This window comes from Equus przewalskii, chromosome 30 (genome assembly GCF_037783145.1).
Source record: "Equus przewalskii isolate Varuska chromosome 30, EquPr2, whole genome shotgun sequence".
In the NCBI taxonomy this organism is placed as follows: Eukaryota; Metazoa; Chordata; class Mammalia; order Perissodactyla; family Equidae; genus Equus; species Equus przewalskii.
Window position 1 is genome coordinate 10,782,612 of NC_091860.1, and position 22,754 is coordinate 10,805,365.

Consider the following 22,754-nt stretch of genomic DNA (forward strand, 5'->3'; position numbering starts at 1 on the left):
TCCTACAGAAAGAGTAGGAACACACTTTGGGAAACGCTGCTGGAGGCAGAAAGGAACAATGGAGGGGATTTAGGTAGCGAGTCAGAGGATGAGCTTGTGGTTTCCGAGATTCTCTTGGGAGTCCTGTAGAGGCAAGATTCCAGAAAGGAATGAGACAGGATGCGCGGGAGACCAGCCGGGCGGGGCCCATGTGGTTGTCCAGGAGGAAGTTGATGGGGGTCTGAATTTAAGTAGTGACAGTGTGAATAGGAGAGGGACGCGTTCACTGTACGTTTGACTTAAAGTGACAGGATTTGGCAACCGGATATGAGAGGTAAGGAAGAGGGAGTCTAGGATGACTCTGGTTTCTGTTGGGTGACCAAGGGATGAATTGTGCTGCCATGATGCAGATGCGGGGCTACAGAGCTGGTGCGGGTTATGAGTGGGAGGATGATGAGCTCAGTTTTGGGCATGTAGTGTGAGGTATCTAGGTGCATGTGCTTAGCAAGAGTTTAGACATGCAAATTTGGAGCTCGGGAGAAAGGGTGGGACTGAAGAAAGGTTTGGGAGTAATTCATAGTTAAAATCATGGCTCTGGAGGATGACATCTAGGGGTAGCATAAGAAATGGGAGGTAGAATTCTAATTTAGACATGAAGGGAAGCCCATCTGAAGAATATTCCTAATCATCATTTATTAGGTGTCTGTTAATTTTAAGTGTGTTGCAGATGTTATTTTATTTCATACCAAAAACCACACGAGGGCAGGTGTTATTATCTTCATTTTACAAATGAATGAGTTGAAGCTCAGAGTTCAGCCCTTAGCTCGTTGTCTTGCATCTGCTGGATGCTGGAAGCCTGTCTTGCTGGGGCTTTCTCACTTTGCTATACCGCCTCCTGCAAAGAAGGAATGGTTAGAGGAGTAGAAGAGATCCAAGAGAGTGGTGATATGGAACCCAGGGTGAGCGCCATTGGAAGAGCTGTTAGCCCTGGGCCGTGTCTTTAGTGATGAGAAAGGACTACGAGGGACTGTGGATTGAGTGCAGTGTAAGGGTCAAGATGCTGCCATAGCCTTGTGTTGCGAGCTGGTTTGTTGTGGGATATGGCCAGCATGATTAATGTCTTAGACTGCCTTCCCAGGATGTGTTTCCACTGAATGAATAAATCCCACCCTGTGATACCCAGAAAGAAGGAAAAAGCAATAATCTTTAACAAAAAAATCAAATGATAATGATACGGAGTAAGCTTTCTATGAAACGTCTTTCCTTCGTGATCTAATAATTTGGGTGGACCATCTTTAGGAAGATGATGTAGTGCTGCCGGTTAGCTCTTGCTGCTTCGACAGGAAGGGGAGGGGAAGAGCCTGTTTGTGGCTCACATCTCTGCAGAGCTCTCGGAACGGCTCGGCGCTCACAGAAGCTGAGTCAGAGAAGACTTGCAGCCCGCGCTGTAGGCGGTCATGGCTCAGTTTGGGATTTTAGACTGTATGATCAACCACAACTGGAGTTTATTGTGCAATCTGTATTGTGCATGGAGGGGTCAGGTTTGTTTGAGAAATATATGTATTTTTCTTTTTAATTCAAAACTGCTATAATGTATGAAGCAAAAAAAAAAAAAAAAATCTGAATATGCCGGATACAAAATTACTGTCTTCCTGTGCTAGTAATCTTTTAGACTGTTACTTTTTGTTGAAATACTTGTTTAACGTGATGGATCTCAACTCTGATGATCTCAGTTTCTCTAAGAGGGTTAACTCTTAAGCCGTACTGATAAGCCTTTATTTGTAGAGTGTTAATGTGGTGGGGGAGGGGAAGTTAGAATGAATTCCCTAAAAAATCAAACTAGCAAGAATTAATAAAATTGTAAAATAAGGTAAATGTTCTGTATTTTTGGAGACATTTACTGTGTTTATAAGCAAGTAGGCAGGATTTTGGAATGAGTTGCTTTTTAGCTAATTTTTCATTTTTAATGAAATGTGGTTCTTGATTTCTTTCACTATGGGATTAAATGGAAGTTCTTTTTTGAAGTTACTCTGTTACTAGACAGGCTTTTAAGAAAATAGTTGTTTTGCAGGGGAGAAAATTTGCTGGCTATGTTTGTTATGATCGTTATCATATGCTTTTGAGTTTTCTTTCCTGAGAAGCAAAAACTCTTATTTCTCCCTTCAAGCCTCAGACAGCATTGTTATTATCAGGTGCAGACTGCTTTTGTAAATCACAAATAATATTGTACATATTTCACATGATGTCTTCTCTTACTGAATAGAAAGCAACCTGGATGATAGCTTTTATTCCAGTTATCAGGGAATCTTTAAAAACTATGAATTATTTATCTTATGGGGTTATTAATCACTTTGTGAGTATTCATCTTCCTTAACAAAGTTCTTTAGTATTGTTTGAAATTTAGAAGAAAAGCTAAATTTAAAATATTGAAAGCCATGAATGATAAATGAAATGTACCGATCTGCTCCCCACCCCCAACGCCATTTCTCGGTTCTCCCATAGCCGTAGCGTGGACAGGAGTTGATGACACATGGACTTAGTTCCAAGTGGGACTTTTGGGTCTCCAGTACTTTTGTTTATGTTCTATTCTCTTTATTCTGGAATGGTAAGAAGATATTTTTATAGTTTAGGTTGGGTGCAATAGACTAATGTATCAGAAATTAGAGATGGAGGTCATTTAGTCTATATTTGTTCCAGCGAAAGATTGATTCCTCAGTGCACTTTCTAGTTCTCTCCCTAATGGATTTACATTACCAGAGAAATATGGATTTCGAATGGCTACTTAGAGAATAAAAGAAGATAGATACTTCAATTATCTTAGCATGTAAAATTCATAATAGCAGGAGCATACTAACGCTGAAACTTAAAAAAAATTTAGTGTTTAGTAGCTAGTTTGCAGCTATTACTAAACTTATTAGTTTCATCATCAGAAAACTTTCTCGTTTTGAGGTCCTGGATCTTATCTAGACTTCTTCGTTCTGGCTAATCCCATGGGCGTATTTGGGGTGGAACAGAATCTGGGGATGAGCTGATCCAGGAAGCCAGCAATAGAAGGTGCTTTGGGACATGCGCTTGCCTTGGGTTTTGCAAGATTGCTGTTGCTACTTTCACTGTGGTTTAGATCTGACAATAGGCCATTTAGTTGCTAGCATCTCTCAGAAGAAGGGTTTGTAGAACATAGTATAAAGTAAAAAGGGCATGTGACCACATCTCCGGTGGCTTTTATGCTGCCACTTAAAGTATTTGGTGGGGGTCACGAACTCAGTGCTTTTGGAGCTAGGCAGGTCCCATAAAAGAGTGAAGAGCGTTGAAGAGTCAGGTATAAGATAGCAGGGGCTGGTGGAGACTGTGGCTAACTGGAGAGTCAGCATCAGGAGATCGATGCCATGTTGCACCTTTTGTTCCAAACCAAATCAAATCATTTGGGTTTCAAGAGAAACTAAAAATTTGCATTTTTATGTGAACTCATCCCAATTTTTAAATGTTGGTGACTAATTCAACTTTTTCAAAATACTGAGATCTAAGCAAAACACATCTGTGGGCAGATGTGGCTCTAGGCTTCCAGTGTGTAACTTCTGATTTATTGAAAGACTTAGGACAGCTGTTGGTTTTGTTTCAGTTTTATTATTATTATTATTATTTTTTTTTAAAGATTGGCACCTGGGCTAACAACTGTTGCCAATCTTCCTTTTTTTTTTCTGCTTTTATCTCCGCAAACCCCCCTTGTACATAGTTGTATATCTTAGTTGCACGTCCTTCTAGTTGTGGGATGTGGGACGCCGCCTCAATGTGGCCTGACGAGCAGTGCCATGTCCACGCTCAGGATGTGAACCCTGGGCCGCCGCAGCGGAGCGCGTGAACTTAACCACTCAGCCATGGAGCCGGCCACTGTTTCAGTTTTATTACTGAAGCTAAGCGGTGCCCAAGGATGCTGCTGGCTACCTCTGGAAAGCTTATGGTGTGTATACAGTAGGGAAGAAGTGTGGGAGGGAAATAAGAGGAGTGAATGGAAAGGCAGGATGAGGAGCAAGGGAGGCAGACTAAAGGAGACAGACCAGAGGAATGATATGGTGGGAAGTGGGAGAGTTCCACAGTTGGCACAGTTCTCCGCTGGCACTTTTTTGGCATACTGCTGGAGAATTCTCATCAAGGTTTTATTACTTATTGAATGTTTCCGTGCTGTTCCAGAGAGGCAGTATAGTGTCAAGAGTGCAGATTTTAGTGCCCAGAAACTGGCGTCCGGGCCCAGTGCCGTCCCTGGCTCTGGGATGACTCCAGCATTGGTCACTCACCTCTGCTTCCCCATCTGTAGTAGAACCTACGTCATGGATTGTTGTGAAGATTGAATGAGATAACCCAGTTACAACATTTAACACAGTGCCTGGCGCCATGAGTGCTTAATACGTGCTGGCTATTATTAATACATTCTAGGTTGATATAGTGTACATGGAGGTGATGTTATATGAGATTTATTTTGGAAATAAAAAGAGAAAAGGGGTTGCGTTAATTGAAATTTTAAATTGTAAATGAAATTCGTGGTCACTTGTAGATATTGGAAAATAGCAATTAAAATTGGTTTACCTAGTTCAGTCATTCAAATGCAACAATTGTTAATATTTTGATATGTATACTGCCAACTTTTTTCCTGTGCATGTAATTTTTTTCCTGTGTGTATTTTACAAGTTGCAATCGTATTATACACATTTGCCATGTTGTGGCATTTTTAATGGCTGTGTAATTATTCTAGCTAGAGGATATATATAAAAAATATATTATCATAATATATTTACTATTTTATATATTATATTATCAATATATTTAATCATTTATCTATTGAACATTTAAATTGCTTCTAGTTTCTTGTTTTTTTGTTTTTGTTTTTGTTTTCTTGTGAGGAAGATTGGCCCTGAGCTAACATCTGTTGCCAGTCTTCCTCTTTTTGCTTGAGGAAGATTGGCCCTGAGCTAACATCTGTTGCCAGTCTTCATCTATTTTATGTGGGATGCTGCCACAGCATGGCTTGACAAGCAGTGCTAGGTCTGCACCCAGGATCTGAACCTGCAAACCCTGGGCCACTGAAGCAGAGTGCGTGAACTTAACACTGGGCTGGCCCTCTAGTTTTTTACTATTAGAAATAAAGTATGGTGGCTATCTTCATGTTTAAAATTGTTTTCCTGTTTAGGATTATTTTCATAGGATATAATCTCAAAAGTGAGATTACTGGGTCAAAGTGATAATGTTTTAAAGCATAACTTTTACAAAATACATTTCTGTATTAATTCAGATCTTCAAGAGGAGAGTATCCTTGGACTTCGTGAGAGACGAGTGAAGTTTTAAATTTTATAGATTGTAGTACTAATTCCCACAACATCACTAGGAGGAGAGGACCCTGTGTTTCTCTCTGTCTCTCTTTTTCCAACTTAGTGTGTGATCAATTTCAAATGTTCTAATTAGTATTGAGGACTCGGGGCTGAATCTTTGTTGACAGTGGAGTCACATACAAGAAGTTGGGTGTTAAGATTTCATGTATATGACGTATCCCGTAATCCAGTTCTTGGTTTTCCCTCATTTCCAGTGACAGCTGATCTTGCACAGCTGCATGTGCTGTAGAGAGGAGGCCTGGATTGGATTCCGTGAGTTGGAAACCAGGAGATACCCATTTGAGGACCCAGGCATACATTTTCCCTCTCTTCCATGGGGAAACCAAATGGAAGGCAGACAGAGAGGCTGGAGAGGACTTTTTAAACTTGCTTCCCCTTCAGCGCCTTCTCCTCTTCGGTCGCCGCCCTCCCTTACTGTTGAGAAGCGTTTGGTAGCTGAGGGCTCACTTTGTTCCTTAGAGCACTTCGCACAAGCTGCTGATTCTAACCCGAGTCAAAGGAGGCTTGAAACTGATAAACTGGGAAATCAGGAATAGCTTTTTAACCCGCAAAGTGCCTTAAATTCTTGCTACTGTAAGCGTGGCCCACAGACCAGCAGTATCTGCATGGCCCAAAAGAGTGTAAGAAATGCAGACTTTCAGGTCCCACCCCAGACTTAGGAAATCAGAATCTGCATTTTGACAAGATTCTCAGGTGGTTCCTGTACGTCAAAGCTCTGCCTTGATGGAAAGAGAGTTAAAGACTTTTTTTTAGAGATACTTAGTTTAACTGTTTTGCTTTAAATATTACTTTACATCGTATCTTCCTTTAAAAATTAATGCAAATGCGTAGTATTATGGTGTTATCCCTTATTTGATTATTTAAATAATTAAATTTATAGAAAAATTTTAAGTGGCTAAATGCTCCTTATTTCTTTTTTTAATTGCTGGATAATAGACCAACTAATCCAGAATACCTGGACGTAAGGAAAAATATCTCAATTTTTCATGTTTTCTACTTCATTATTAACATAGAAGGAAAAAACCTGAACCATCTTTAATTGTTATTGTTCTTTTTTATTGTCGGATGTACATCATATTTCGAATTCTGTGTACATTACATCATGTTCACCACCCAAAAACTAATTATAGTGCATCCCCTCACATGTGAGCCTAACCACCCCTTTTGCCCTCCCCCTCCCCCCTTCCCCTATGGTAACCACCAATCCAATCTCCAGTGCTACGTGTTTGTTTGTCGTTGTTTTTATCGTCTACTTATGAGTGAGATCATATGGTATTTGACTTTCTCCCTCTGACTTATTTCACTCAGCATAATACCCTCAAGGTCCATCCATGTTGTCACAAATGGCCGGATTTCGTCATTTCTTATGGCTAAGTAGCAGTCCATCGTGTATAAATACCACATCTTCTTTATCCATTCGTCCCTTAATGGGCACCTAGGTTGCTTCCATGTCTTGGCTATTGTGTGTAATGCTGCAGTGAACACAGGGGTGCATGTATCTTTATGCCTTTGTGTTGTCAAGTTCTTTGGATAAATACCCAGCAGAGGAATAGCTGGATCATGTGGTAGATCTATCCTTAATTTTCTGAGGATACTCCATACTGCTTTCCATAGTGGCTGCACCAGTTTGCACTGCCACCAGCAGTGAACAAGGGTTCCCTTCTCTCCACGTCCTCTCCAACATTTGTTTTTTCCTGTCTTGTTAATTATGGCCATTCTGACCGGAGTGAGGTGATACCTCATTGTAGTTTTGATTTGCATTTTCCTGATAGCTAATGATGTTGAGCATCTGTTCATATGCCTGTTGGCCATCCGTATATCTTCTTTGGCGAAATCTCTGTTCAGATCTTTTGCCCATTTTCTAATTGGGTTGTTGGTTTTTTTGTTGTTGAGCTGTATTAGTTCTTTGTATATTTTGGATATCAACCCCTTATCTGATATGTGGTTTGCAAATATCTTCTCCCAATTGTTAGGTTGTCTTTTCATTTTGTTGATGGTTTCCTTTGCTGTGCAGAAGCTTTTTAGTTTGATGTAGTCCCATTTGTTCATTTTTCTTTTGTTTCCCTTGCCTGGTCAGACATGGGACTTGAAAATATGCTGCTCAGACCGATGTCAAACAGTGTCCTGCCTATGTTTTCTTCTAGAAGTCTCATGGTTTCGGGTCTTACATTCAAGTCTTTAATCCATTTTGAGTTGATTTTTGTGCGTGGTGTAAGAGAATGGTCTACTTTCATTCTTTCGCATGTGGCTGTCCAGTTTTCCCAACACCATTTATTGAAGAGACTCTCCTTTCTCCATCGTATGCTCTTGGCTCCCTTGTCGAATATTAGCTGTCCATAAACGTGTGGGTTTACTTCTGGGCTCTCAATTTTGTTCCATTGATCTGTGTGTCTGTTTTTGTGCCAGTACCATGCTGTTTTGGTTACTACGGCTTTGTAGTATAATTTGAAATCAGGGAGTGTGATACCTCCAGCTTTGTTCTTTTTTGTCAGGATTCTTTGGCTATTCAGGGTCTTTTGTTGTTCCATATAAATTTTAGGATTCTTTGTTCTATTTCTGTGAAAAATGTTGTTGGCACTTTAATAGGGATTTCATGGAATCTATAGATTGCTTTAGGAAGTATGGACATTTTAACGATATTAATTCTTCCAATCCAAGAGCACGGAATAGCTTTCCATTTCTTTGTGTCTTCTTCGATTTCTTACAACGTTTTATAGTTTTTGGTGTACAAATCTTTCACCTCTTTGGTTAAGTTTATTCCTAGGTATTTTATTTAATTGTTATTGTTCTAATGAAGGAGTGTGAAAATGAGGACTTCAGGTTAAAGATTCTGCGTGTTTTGCCTTTCTAGGCATAACAGTGTCACTTGCTTTTTTTCTTGGCTCCATCTCCTGGCCAGCCCTCTGTGTAGCCGCATGGTGTGCTTTTTCCTTGTCTCCCCACTCCTCCTCATGCCCGCTGCTCACCTGCACACAAAGGGCCATGTACTTGAGGCGCTTAGGTGTGTCTGTTGGAAGTGGCATGGGAGGAACTTGCTGGTGGGCAGGGTGAATATGGGATTGGCAGAAACACTTACGTGTGCAGGGATAAAACTAGCATTGTCACAATGCGCAGGTGGCTCATTTTCCACAGGTAGAGTTTGCATGAAGTCAAGTGGGCTGAGAATAGGAGGGAGGCCTCTTGCTCATTGTCAGAAGTGCAAGCAGACCTCTTCTACGTTTCACCAGGATTTGAGAACCACTGACCTACAGCTTCAGAGCTATAGCTCTTGGAGTTATCAGCTGTAGGCAGAAGAGGAACCAAACAGCCTTATGCCCTGTGACCAGCCCCATAACACCAAGCCTAGGAAAAGCTGGCAAATGTCACAAGGAGCATTAGGTCAATGTTTTGTGAGAGAGAGGCAACATTTAGCGGGTACTTACCGTGTGTCAGACAGTTTACATATTTCACCTCTTTTAATTCTGATAGCAACCCTACAGAGATGATATTATTTTCATATTCCCATTTTACAGATGAAGAAACGAGGGGGTGAAGCACTTGTCCAGGGCCGCCAGCCCAGAAGCTGCAGAGCGGGATGCGGACCCTGGGAGTGAAACTCAGTCTAGGCTCTTACCAGGCACGCTCTGTGCCTCTTTACTGAAGGATAGAATACAGGAATCAGTTCATCAGCTTTTAAAACTGTATTAAGAATGTAGAGTAAATGATAAAAATTGTTATGTATCTATTTCCGGCTGATGGCCAATTTAGGGAGTAGGGGAGAAAAGTGGACTAAAAAAGGAATAATAGCAGGGAGAGGCGAGAAGGGACAGGAATGTCTGGAATGACAGATGTGCAGTATTGAAGGAGAGATAAAAGGCCAACGAGCAGGCTAAGAAAAGTAAGAAAATAGAAAGAGTGAGAATTAGGTTTTGCTGTGACTGTTGGTGGCTGAGTTCAAGGTGCCTTTTGTAACGTTGGTTAGTTGATGAGTCACTTTCTTAGCTCTTCCTTTGTTCTGATACTGAGACCTTTAGCATCGCGAATGTACATGTAGATGAATATATTGTGAGTTGGTGACTGTGTTATATAAGCAATATAATTATAAACTGAGCCTATGGGAGCAGAGTTTAATGTTGAAATAAAGTTTTAAAACGTGGCATCATTAATGTCATTTAACAATATGCATAATTGCCTTTGAGCCTGAAAAGTGGTTAAGTTGGAATGGTAAGCAGTTAGTTCCAATATCTAGTCCATACTGATGGTTAACATCAAGCCAGCCGCCTCTGGTCTGTAACTTGGAGGCTGACTCTTTCTGTCACACCCACACATGGCATAGGTGTTCTGCCTGGGAGCTCTGGTTATGAGGGAAATCAGGTTTAAATGAGTAAGAAAGACAAAATGGAAATCTCTGAAGGAAAATGCGGATTTCGAAAGGGAAGACTAAATGTTGTGTGGGTGAATGGAATGGCAGGTTTCATCCCTTTTGGCTTCTTGACGATAGTTGGACTTGATTGCAAGGAGAAAAGCACTTAAAAGACACTAGCTTTTGAATGTTACCTTTTCCCCAACTTTGGGGAAAACCATTTGCTTGAGAAGTCGGATGGTCTGGTAGAAAGAGTGAGCCTTGGACTAAGAGTGGAGGCTCTTGCACACTTGTCTGCTCTGCCACTGCTTGGTTGTGTGATTCTGAAGAATTCTGTTAATTCTCTGGGTTTTAGTGTTCTTATCTGTAAACTGATTAGATGATTTCCAGAGCTTCTTTCTCCCAGTTCTAACAAAAAGTGGATTCTTAGAAAAGCAGGATATGTCTTATATACTGCTGTATATTTGAGGAATGAAATTTTAACTCCTGCCTTGATTCATGTTTATTCATGATTGATGGGAAGAATTGCTTATGTAGGGTACTGTTCATAGTGACTTTTGGTTTACAGGATGAATAGGAAAGTCTGTCATTCAATACAAACTCTACAGTGTGTGCATTGAAATATGCACAACCTAATTTTTGCAAGGGTTTTCAAACATAAACAAATGTAGGAACTACGGAATTTACGGGTTTTATCAACACAGTGCCTTAAAGTTTTCCCCCCAAAATGCAATACGTATTACTCTCAAACTATACTGCCCCTTAGTTGAAGAAGGTAGTGTTCAACTCATCAGCTTTTAAGATAGGAATGATAAAATTGCATTCAAAATGTGAAAAAAGCATCCTTCCAATTGATGCCCAGTTTAGGGAGTTCTGGTGAAGATGTGGACTGAACGGGGAATAATAGGAGTGGGGAGAAGAAGATGGGATGGGAAAGTGAGGAGAGAGGGAGAGCAGAATAGGCAAAAAGGGCAGGAGACAGAAAGCCAAGGTGGGGTCTCTCTCTCTCTCCCTCTTTCCTTTTCCTCTCGCTGGAATGCATCCCATTATTTGCCCCGTTGTTCTCACATCCCCTCTCACTCCTTCATCTTATTATCCCCTTTACAAAGCAATCTCATCCATCTGCCACCAGCTGTCCCCTTCTCCAGACAGTTTCCCTTGGCTTAATGAGATTTGTCTCTCCTGGGACATGACTCCCACCTTCCCCAGGGGCAGGTGAGAGTCAACGTGGACTGACCCTAGGAATAACATGCTTTATTACCTGTCTGTATACATTCTGGCTCAGGCCCCCTGGATGCGGTTCTGATTTTGATACACATTCCTGAATTTCTCTGCCTTCACTCTGAATGTCAAATGCTGCTACCTGGACTCTGCTGTTCTATGATCCTGGCATCCTCATTGCTCCTTAAGAAGTCCAGATCTGTAGCAGTATCTTCTGCTGTCAGTACTGGCCTGCAGGGGACAGACAGCACCAAGCTTCTCCGCGGAGCTGATCCACCTGCATCAGTACATTCTAAACTGCCTTGTACATGGAGTGTCCTCGGGCCCTCCCGAGGAACACAGTTAGCTGGTTGGTTTTCTGCTCTGATATACTTGACCCATTCTAGCATGCCCAGTTCTCTGAGCCTTTAGATTCATCCCTTCTGTCACAGTCTGCCATGTGTACTTCATTCACTTCTTCCAAGCTTCCTGGAGCCATCCCAGGCATGTATTCGAGCCTGTCTTAGCCCTTCCCTCAGGTTAAATCCTGGGTCAGGTCAGAGTGCGCCATCTCAGCCTTTTTATCCAGCTTCGTACTCTACCCTTGATCTAAGACACTCAGAACCACCCCCCGCCGTTCTCTCCCGTATACCAGTGTATGTTGGCCTGCAACTTTTTGGGCATATAATCCTTTGCCTTTTTGCTTTTTTGAGTCTTGTTTTTGAGCTTTATTAGGTGAGACCAAAGTTCCTTTCATCCAAGGCTATTTTTCCCCACTGGTGAGGCAGTATACTTCGGAGTGCTGTACCCCATGCCCTGTGATTTAGGAGGTTTTCCCCACTCTGCCTGGTGGAAACAGGCACTGTTCCTGTTTGAGTTTGAGTGGTTGGTCCCTCGGATTCCCCTCCCTGGGCACTTTTCTCCCAGAGGCTCCTCAGTACTGGGGTGAAGACTGGTGGGGAGGACCCTCGGCGATGTCTGAGCTCTCTCTGTGCCACTTCTCTCTAGAGCTCTCCCTGTGAACTCTAACCACCTTGGCCTCATTGAACTCAGGGAGGCTGCTGGGCCCTGCCTGGGTCCCCTCCCTGTGCCACAGCCTTGACACTTTCTGTGCAATAAAGCAAGGGCAGCCAGGCTCACTTTGATTGTTTCGTATTTTTTCAGGAGTCACTGTCCTTTGCTGTCTGCTGTGCAATGTCTGGAAACCATTGTTTCATATATAGTACCTGGATTTTTAGTTGTTCTGGGTGGTAGAATGTGGTAGTTATCTCTTGTGGCGTGACAGATTACTCCCAGAGTTTAGTGACTTACAACAACATTTATTATCGCAGTTTCTGCAGGTCACAAATCCAGGTGTGGCTTCAACAGCTGCTCTGACTCAGAGTGTCTCACCAGGTCACCCTCAGGGGTCGGCCAGAGCTGCAGTCATCCCGGGCTCACGTCGGGACGGATCTGCTTCCTGGCTCACTCACGTGGCTGCTGGTGGGATTCAGTTCACAGGCTGTTGGCCGGAGGCTCCTCCCCATTTGTTGTCACATGGGCCTCCCCAGAGGACGGATCACAACAGGACAGCTTGTTTCATGAGAAGGAGCAAGAGAGAAGAGCCAGAGAGAGAGTGTGGGCAAGACAGAGGTCACAGTCTTTTGTAATCTAATCTTGGAAGTGACGTCCCCTCATGTTTGCCACATTCCATTCATTAGAAGCAAGTCACTAGGTCCAGCCCGCACTCACGGGGTGGGGGTCGTGCATAGGCATGAGTACTGAAGATGGGGTCATGGTTCTGCTCCTTCTTTTGTTTTTCCCCGGTGTTGTGATTGATTATAATCCATTTCAGAATTGGGAGGTGTGTTGGGGACCACCCCAGTGACCCCTGGTCCTTTGCTGAGAGGAGTTACAGGATTCAGTATCTAGTGGTACTCACAGCTGTGAGTCATTAATGGCAAAGGGACGCAAAGCAGTCAGCAGAGGGAATGGGACAAAGTGCGGAGGAGCCCAGGCACAAGCTTCCAGGGGTCCTCTCACAGGCCAGTCACACAGGATGCACCTAATTCCTGCAGCAGCAAACTGTGGTGACGCGTGTGAAATGCTGTCCACCAGGGAGGCTCATTTGAGACAAGGTTTTAATTGAGGGCTGACCACGTAAGCACCCTCTGCCTAGCCTGTACCGAAATTCCTGCCTCCCAGGAAGAAAGCAGGTGTTCAGCATACACCCAGCTGTGAACACCCAGTTTCGGACAGTGAGCCGCTTCCATCAGTCAGGGAGCGGTGGGAACTCTCCCGAAATCCAGATCCCAGATGACAACGAGGCCCAGCCTCGGAAGCAGGCCTGTCTAAGGACAGCAAGGAGGGAATGGAAATTTATGTTAAGCTGCCCATAAATAATGGTGATCAGTCAAAATGTTTTGTTAAATGAATGATTCTGAGCCCACGCACAGAGGTGAGAGGGCAATGGTGCTTTCTAGGGCTTTGAGATGAAAGGAGCTTAATTCAGGCAGTAATCCTTGTGTTTAGATCCTGACCAGGGCGTTGCAGTGCGTGTTTGTAGTGAGCTTAGAAAAAAGAGAAGTTTCAGTGGTGCCCTCATGTCCACCTTTTGCTTCCACAAATATTTATTCAGCACCTGGCTTTTGCCTGGTTCCTATGCTGGGTATTGGCCATAAGATGGTGAGCACGTGCGTCTGTGTTCCTGGAGCTTATGCTCGAGGAAGGGAGACATGTTAAACAAATAAACACAGAAATAAATCATTACAAATATAAAATTTCCTTTACAGGAAAAGAAAATGCCCATTTTCTATTCCTACAGTACCATTTTTATGTACCTGCTTGGTGCTACTATCCTGGTGGGAACAAAACAAAGTCTGTGCTCTTATGGAACTCATATTTTAATGGAGGGGGTATAGACAATAAAGAAATTAAAAATATATAATATTGTTTCAGATTGTGATAAGTGCTATGAGGAAAAATAAAGCCGGATAGAGTGATGGGGAGACTGTTCTGGATAAGGTGGTCAGGAAAAGCCCCTCTGAAGTCACCTCTGAATAGAGGATGTGTAGGCAGAATCCTGACTGAGTTCGGGGATTGATGTCAGTGTGCAGGTGGAGGGAGGTACAGAGGCAAAGCCCCTAAGGTGGGCATGAGCTGGGTGTTTGAGGCCACGGGATATGGGTGTGGCAGGAGCCGGGGACAGTGGGGAGGGGTGGGGAGTCAGGTCAGAGCCAGATCCAGGACCAGCATGGAGGGTCTGTAAGGGGGGAAGGGTTTTGGATTCTTCCCCGTGTGATGGGAAGCCTGTTGTAGGGTTTTTAGCATGACAGTGACGTTATCAGATTCATGTTTAAACAAACATGAACTGTTTTCACAAACGTAAACATTTTAAATGGAAATACAGCCATCCACAACATGCATACATCATAAATACAGAGCTCAGTGAATGTTACAAAGTGAACACACCTGTGGATCATTGTCTGGCTCAAGATACAGAATAGCAGCTCCTTAGTAGCCTCTCTTCTGCCCCTTGCTGTCATTATTCTCTCCCCTAAAGATAATCGCCATGTATTGGTTTGCCTGGTTTGAATTTTATTATGAATCTTATCACATTGTATGCATCCTTTTGTGTTTGACCTTTTTCACTTAGTGTTACCTTTGAAATTCATCCGTGTTGTTACATTAGCTGTAAATTTTTAAAAAGCTGTTTATGGTCGTTCGTTGTATGAATATACCACAATTTATTTGTCCATTCTACTCTTGGTGGACATTTGGGCTGTTTCCAACTTTTGGCCGTTACAAATAATGCTGCTATGCACATTTGGCGCGTGGCTTTATACGTATGGATTTCTGCTGAGTATATACCTAGCCGAGGAGTCACTGGGACATGGGGTATGCACAATTAGGGCCGAACTTTACAGATACCACCAAGCAGTTTTTCCACCAAAGTGGTTGTGCTAATTTACACTCCCATCAGTAATATTTGAGAATTCTTGTTACTGTATGTCCTTGCCAATAATTGATTGCCAGTTAAAAATTTTTTGTAGCCATTTTGGCATGTGTGTAGCAGTATCTTATTATGGGTTTGTTTTGTTTTTTCTGCTTTTTCTCCCCAAATCTCCCCAGTACATAGTTGCATATTTTAGTTGTGGGTCCTTCTAGTTGTGGCATGTGGGACATCGCCTCAGCATGGCTTGATGAGTGGTGCCATGTCTGCGCCCAGGATTTGAACTGGTGAAACCCTGGGCTGCCAAAGCAGAGTGCGGGAACTTAACCACTCGGCCATGGGGCTGGCCCCTCTTATTATGGTTTTAATTTGCATTGCTTGATAACTGATGAGGTTGGGCGTCATTTCTTATACTTATTGACTGTTTGTATTTCCTCTTTTGTGAAGTGGCTGTTGAGATCTCTGGTCTGTCATTCACTAGATGTATGAACTTGAATAAGCTTCCTCATTTCTTTGAGTACAGTGTTAAAAATCCATAAAATAGGAATACTGTCGTATAATTTTGAGTTTCTTCGAGTAGTCTCTATTTGAGTAGCCAAAGCAAGTTAGTATCAGTCCCAGGCCTTTATTTTTCAGAAGTCCTTAAGAACTACTTATTAAATATTTTTTGCCTTGAAAATATCTACTCAAATATAAAGATTTTTTATATAAATATATAATAAATAAAATTTATTAAATTAAAAATTTATATAAATATATCATATAAAGATAGATCCAGAGAGTGAGTGGAATTGCCATTTGAGCATAGCTAAAGTGGATATAGGAAAATCCGTTTTCACAAAGTAGGACTAGTTTATAAGAAGACACATTCTGGTTTCTTCCTGTGGAAACTATAATTATTTAATCAAAATTTGAGTTACTTCTAACACAACAGTTTCAGTATCATTCAACAAAGATCTAGAAATTGATCTGGGAGATGGTCTAGCCAGCCAGCATTTGAGGAAGTGCCCTGTGGCATCAGTGCAACCATCAATACCTGCCGTATAACCAAAGCAAAGGAGGGTAAAAGGCCCTTCTTTCAGTGTATAGTTCCCTTTTGGCTGTTCAGGATGATCTGAATGATTAATGTTTCTTTTTTCTGACTTATAAATTTTTAGTAAAATTTATGGGATGTTGGCTTGTATTTTTTATGAGTATTGTATGTACATTATAATACTTTAAGATCCTTCTTGTATAATGTGCAGCTGTTATATTTATGCTCACTTAAAAATCCTAAGTTTGCACTTGTAAATGTTTTAGAGGTTTCTAATTGTTGTATCTTTGCTTTTCTGATATATTCTTGAATCATTTCTGTGTTTTATCCAATTAAAGCATTTTTTTCTGTTAAAATGATCCATTTTGTAATGTGGTTTCCAGAAAAACATTATGTTGAAGGGCAATGTATTTATAGGACATAAATTATGGAGTGCTTAAAATAATTTATTGCTTTCCAAAAGGCCTTATCCCCGGGTTCCTTTAAATAGTAAGCTCCACGAATGCTTCTAAAATGTGAATACTAAAGTACTTATTGATATTTAAGCATAACTTTTCATGAACAAATTATAAAACCAGGACCTCTCCTGCATTTGGAATTTTTTACTTAGCTAGGTTTTTGAGATAAGTGAAACAGAAATGAGTTCAACCTAGAAAAACAGGGATGCATTTGAAAGGGCATAAGTGGACTGTATGTGGCCACATGAGAAATTGGATGGCATCCCAGTTGCTCCGTCTCCAAGCCGTGTCTTCCCCAGGGACTGTGGATGCTGTTAGCTCACTTCGTGTCATTTGTCTTTGCTGGACCAGAACTCAAAGCTGTCCCCGCTCTCACGTCTCTGCCTGAAGTTGGGGTGCATCCCAGTGTGTGACAAATCTCAGCGTGAGACAGTTAGACCCCCTTTCCCTGGGGGGTTTGTTGTCTCCTCTCTGAGATCTGGGGTCTGCTTCCCAGGTGGTCACCCCTCAGTTCCTGTGTATTTTCAGTTCTCTTTGCAGTTCTCAAGGAGTTTGCTTTGGATTCTCCTCCTGTGTGTTAAGACATTCCTGTGAACCCTCATTTATAAGATTGTTTGAGAACTGTATTCTGAACTCCCATGACAACGTGTTCTTTCATACTTTAATCTTGGACAAGCTGCAGACCATCTCTATAATCTTTTCTGTCTTATTTATATTATAGGTCTTTAAGAATAGTACATGACATGGAAAGATGTTTACCCTCACGACTAATGAAAGAAACAAAAAATTAAGACAATAAGGACCATTTCCATCTTAGCATATTAAAAGATTAAAAAATAACTACCCAGTGTTGTCTGGAATGTTGATATAGCCGACTCATATGCTGTCAGTGGATTTGTGACTTGGTTCCTCATTTTATAGAAGGCACTTTGAAATTTTGTCTAAAAACAAACAAACAAAAAATAACTATTTGATCTAGCATTCCACCCGTAGGAATTTATCCTAATGAACTACTCTTGGCTTTTCACAGAGATTGGTCTACAAGGTGGTTAGAGAAGGAGTAGTAGTAGTAGTAATAATAGTAATAGGACTAGTAGTAGTAATAGTAGCAGTAATAATAGTAGTAGGAGGAGTAATAGTAGTAGTAGTAGTAATAATAGTAGTAGTAATAATAGTAGTAGTAGTAGTGGTACTATAAAAAAGTTTAATGAACAGTGTACATACCTAAATGACAAAGAGAAGAGTGGATAAATACAATGATTTATTCATATGGTGAAATACCATGCAGTCTTTAATGTGTAGTTGTGTATTATATTAACGTGGAAAGACATTCATAACATATTAAATAAAAATAAGCTGCTTAGAAGAGCATTTTTCTAAAGTGTGTATCTGTATATATTTACATATGAAAAAGTCTGGAAGGATATATGTACACCAAAATATTGACATCAATTTTCTCTAGAGGGGGAACGGGAGCTAAGTTGTTTTCTTTTTGCTTAGCTTTATTTTTTTTAACGAAATTATAGAAAATTTGATTTTTAATGTCTTTAGTGAAAGTATATTATGTGTCTAATAAATATAAATTATACGAGGAAAAAGAACGGTGTATTACTCCTTGGCTACTATCCCCGAATGGCTAAAACAGTCTGTTAGTGGTGCGGTGAAGTCGAAAAGTTTAGGATCAGGACACTGGAAACGTAGGTTCTAGTCCAGGCTGTGTCACTAATTAGCTAATGAGACCATTAGCAAGTCTCTCTGGGCCTCAGTTTCTGTAAAATAAATTGGTTGAACTAGGTCTCTGGTTTTTAAACTCCTTAACAGAGTTTCCGAAGAACTAAGAGAATGGAGCAGATTTCTGTATAAACTCCCCTGCCCCTCTCCCCACACAGAGCAGCTGTGTGTTTGATATTTTGTATACTGCGTTTCTGTTTTAAGCTATCTTTCAGCAAAAGGTAAGGAAAAAGTAAAAGGGAGAAAGAGAAGAACATCCTATTTCTAAGATTCAGTAATTTTAAGTGCGTTGTATGCTCCCTCCTTTAAGCTTTCCACCTTCTTCCTATTTGCTGGGGCACAGTTTTTTGTAGGACAGAGCTTGCTTTGTGTATCAAGATGCCCTTGCTCTCCTGGAGAAGTCAGACTATGATAATCTTCGTTCATTGAGAAAGTAGTGAGTAAATGAATAGTTCATGCCTGATATGGGGTGCCTTTGCTCTAGCTGACATAGAGAGACCTATATTTTTGCGTATGTAAAGAACCACTTCAGCATCTTTTATGCATTGTTTTTCTATTTGTTCCCTACCCGTTGGAGTAATACTCTCTTCCTGGTCTACCCTGCTTCAGTTTGGACCCTAAGGAATAGTTTGGGTCACCAGTAATTGTGCACCTCTTGCCAATTACTTAACCGCTCAGAGACTCAATATTCTATTCTATAAAATGGTAAATGACCAAGTTGGATTATAGTCTCCATGTTTCCTTCTAGCTATATAAAATTCTGTAAAATTATATAGTCTCTATAGTTCAGACGAATGAAATTGAGTCAGCTATTACCATTGGTTGCCAATGTACTGTCATTGATAATCCAAAATAATTAACTTAGATGTGGAAAACTTACTCGTATGTACATTTAGTAAGATGAGTCTCTGATACTCTGGATCCTTACAGAGCTTCACACAAAATAGTGAAACTACGTGATGTGGGTCTGGCCTTCTCCTGTACCTGTATCTTCTCTAGCCCGCATACATGTTCGGTATCACTTGCATCTGTTCAGAGGGGACTGTACTTTGTCATTGGTAGCTAGGATGAACTGAAATTTAAGCTTGACTCTTAATTTGGAGATCCCTGGCTGCCCAAAGGGCAGAGAGATAATTGCTTTTAACCTAAAAATACAATCTGTTCTCTGATTCAGAGTAAACAAGATTTTATTCATATCAGAAAATAGCTTCTGAAAATAACTCTATTATATTATCTGGTAATAGAACTTCTTTACAAGAAAATCTGTGTAAAAAAATAGATATCTACTTGAAGTTTGTGTCTATTTCTTTTTGTCTATTTGATGTGAAATAGAGCTATTTGCGTTTACTGTCTCAAATGAGAAAAATGGGGAAATAAGTAAACAGAAGCAATTCCTCAACAAGGTTTTAAAGTAACCTCTTTCAGTATTATCCTTGTTTTGTGTAAACTTGGGTCATTTAGTTCCTTTAAATTTTAATTCCTTTTTGACGTCTGTCAGGTTTTGTCCTGGGCGCTGGAACAAGGCGTAGACCCTCTCCTGAGGAAGCTGCTTTCTGATGGAAGAGAGAGATGTGGAAACAGGGAATTATGATATACGTAAAGGTGCTCTCTACAGTGGAGGGCCTGGGAGACTGCCTCTGAGGCTGGGAGGATGCTGGTCGGGAAGTTCTGCTATAGGGCACTCTGGCACCGAGAAAGGAGTAGATTATTCAGCTGGCACAGATGAAGTTTTCAGAACACATCTTGTCAGCAAGGGATATGCTGCACACATTGCAGGCTGATGTGAAAAGTTACCGCTGCTTGCATGCATGCTCACTGTAGAAAATCTATGAATTATTTGGGAAAAAAGGAAACTGACCGCCTATTCCAAAGGGGGTATGTGTGTGTGAGAAAGAGAGAGAGAGAGATTAAAGTAATTTTGGTCATACTGTGATGTTTTCTATCTTATTTTTTTCCTTAACATTATATTTCGGGCATTTTCCCATGCCATTAAAAAATTTTCTCTTTCATGACTTCAGTAAACACGTCATAATTTACTTAACTATTCCTCTGTGTTGCTGTTGTTGGACATTTAGTTTCCAATTTGAGTTTATCATACCTTGGAATGAACATCTTGTAAAGTGCATCTTTGCCCTCTCTCTGATTATTTCATTAGTTACCAGGTTAAAAGGTATAAAATTTTAGTCTGTTGATAAATATTGCCAAGTAGGTTTACAGACAGATTGTAGTCCCAGTAGAAGTGGACGAGAATTCTCACTTTTTTTCTGACTAATTTTAGTGTAGTATCTTTCCTTCAGTGTCCTTCTCTGCTTGTAGAGAACAGTGTTAGTGAAAGGCATAACTAAACTTTAGATCAGTAAAGAAATTCCTTCAGACATTCTTAGCAGAAAAATATTTTGGAAATGCAGTATCTTTCCTTTATGATTTGAAAATCTCGTGGAAGGAGATTTTAGGAACTGGTTAACTTCCTATTTAAGAAGACAGTTCTATCAGTATAGTGCTATATTTGGAAAAGAGAGAGGTTTGTTTGTCACACTAAATGATCATCTATCATTGCATCTTTATGATTGGCAGATGCTTCCTAGCAGGTTAGGAGCAAACGAAGAATGCAACTAAAGCTGTTGCCTGATTTTGGTAGACATACTTAAAAGACAATAGATTGATTATAAAAGCTCCATAGAGCTTGTTAGACTTTGAGGGTAGGAGCAAGATGCTTGTGCTAGGATAAATTGTTTTAAACTGCAAATAGCTACCTTGATGTAATGTTCTGTTGTTGTTTTGGGTGTGCTAAATGTGACTGACTACCGTTATACTCTTAAATATGTAGTTAGTAAATTATTTCTTTCTTTTCATCATTTGCCTCTCTTCCTGCCTTGTGGAAGTTCAATATTTATTACAATGTAGGAAAGGAAAAAGCAATTAAACAGAAATTTTAATACTTCTTTATACAGTACTGCTATATGGTTTGTTGAGGAAGTACATGAATGGCTAAAATGACATTTTTAGATTTTTTTTTCATTTTAGATGTGTATTTCATTTAGTCATTTTATTCCGTGCTCCTTTACCCAAAAAAAAGTAAACGAGAGTTTATGTAAAGCAGATTTCAATAATTTTGGCAATCCAAATATCTCATTATTCGTTATAAACCCATTCCTAGTATGCTCTGAAGATACTCAACAGTCAGACTGATCAACTTCTGGAAAGTTTTGCTTGTCATAGGTATTTAGGTTGGAATTTTTATTTCTGCAAGATCTAAGTTTCATTAAAAAAGAAAATGCTTGAAGTGTACAGTGGACCTTTCTTCTGTGTGGATTCTTCTCTGTGGATTTAAGTGTGCCATGTAGTGTAAGGAGAATAATTTATTAGATTAAATAAATACAAGTTAGTTTAATGTATACTTAGTCTTATTTGCTATTAGTAAAGGGACTGATGACCATTTTTGAAAAATGAAATATTGTTTAGAAGTCATTAGTATTTTAAGGCTTAACCAACATTCTTTTTCTGAAAAACTTAGTCCTGGGTAAGCAATTCAAAATTTCACAGGAATATATAGGAATCAGATTGAGTTCTTGTACAATTTTGGATGGAGAGCTATTTTTTGGAGGAAAGATCTCCAGAATTGGAGTCAATTTGTTTTGTGACTATGGGAAAGTCACTAAATTTTTCTGAGCCTCATTTTTTAAAAATGTAAATGTATTCCTCTCAAAGTTGTAAGCATAGTTAAACATGGCAATGCTGACATGGGTCATGCTCAGTAAATAAATGCTCACTGGGGGTAAGTGGAACTGTTGCCATCATTTATCCTCATGTTTAGTTATGGTTAATATTTGAAGAATTTTTGGTATAGTGAATGGTGTATCTTGAAGGGGAAATATTTCCCCTATATAAAGTAGAATTTAGGCTTTCTATTCTTCAGGAAACAACCCTGTAATATATGCAGTGTGTGCAAAATACTTAATAAAAATATTTTTCATTTGATTTCTTTTTCTCTGAAATCAAAGTCATAAACCATTTTTTAAAAAGTGATATGATTTTTAATATTTCCGAGGAAAGCACTAAAGGAGTATGAAAGAAACTTTGAGAGTGAAATATTGAGCTGAGTCAAAGTGCATGTCAGAGGGCAGGTGGTGTCCTGACCATGTGTCCCCGTCGGTGGAGGAGGATGGTGGGGATAGATTGTGGTAGTGGCTGCTCATGGCCATAGTCCAGATCAGGATTCTGAATGACACATTTGAAACTTACTATATTAACTGGCCATCTTCTGGCATTTTACTATAAAGACGTATCTTGTACCAGGTAAATACCTTAAAGAAACCAGGTAAATACTGTGTAAATACTTTAAAGAAATTATGGCATACAGGATGTCTTTATAGTCAGGAGATATTCTTAGCAACATTTTTTTAAAAATTGTAATAGCAAAATAACTGGAAAAACCCTTATTACCATTTATAGGATAATAGATAAATAAGATGCGTTATATTCACAATGGAATTTTATAGACCAGAGAAAATCAGTGAACCACAGCAGAGACTAGCCAGCTGTTCGTCCACCCTTTTCTCCTCTTTCTGGCAAACAGTTAGTCACATTTCCCACCCTCCTTTATTTTAATGAATATTTTTAATGACCAATTTAGAAAGTAGTGTCAGAGGCTATTCCAAGAAGAAAGAATGAATGCAGAAAATACGCTTGTTAGATTCAG

General features: G+C 40.2%; 1 protein-coding gene across 16 annotated transcripts in view; it reads left to right on the top strand.

Moving 5' to 3' along the window:
- Nucleotides 1-22,754, top strand: part of ARHGAP21 (Rho GTPase activating protein 21) — a 130,819-nt gene that overhangs the window by 23,543 nt on the left and 84,522 nt on the right. For 2 of the 16 annotated variants that reach the window (XM_070600976.1, XM_070600977.1), the window contains exon 1: nt 1,378-1,520. The exons of 12 other annotated variants lie outside the window; for them this stretch is intronic. In XM_070600976.1, coding sequence (XP_070457077.1) covers nt 1,437-1,520 — 84 coding nt within the window. In that variant the 5' untranslated portion in view covers nt 1,378-1,436. Of the gene's footprint in view, nt 1-1,377; nt 1,521-22,754 lie in introns of those variants that run through there. 2 more of the 16 variants (XM_070600985.1, XM_070600986.1) reach the window with 1 other exon arrangement.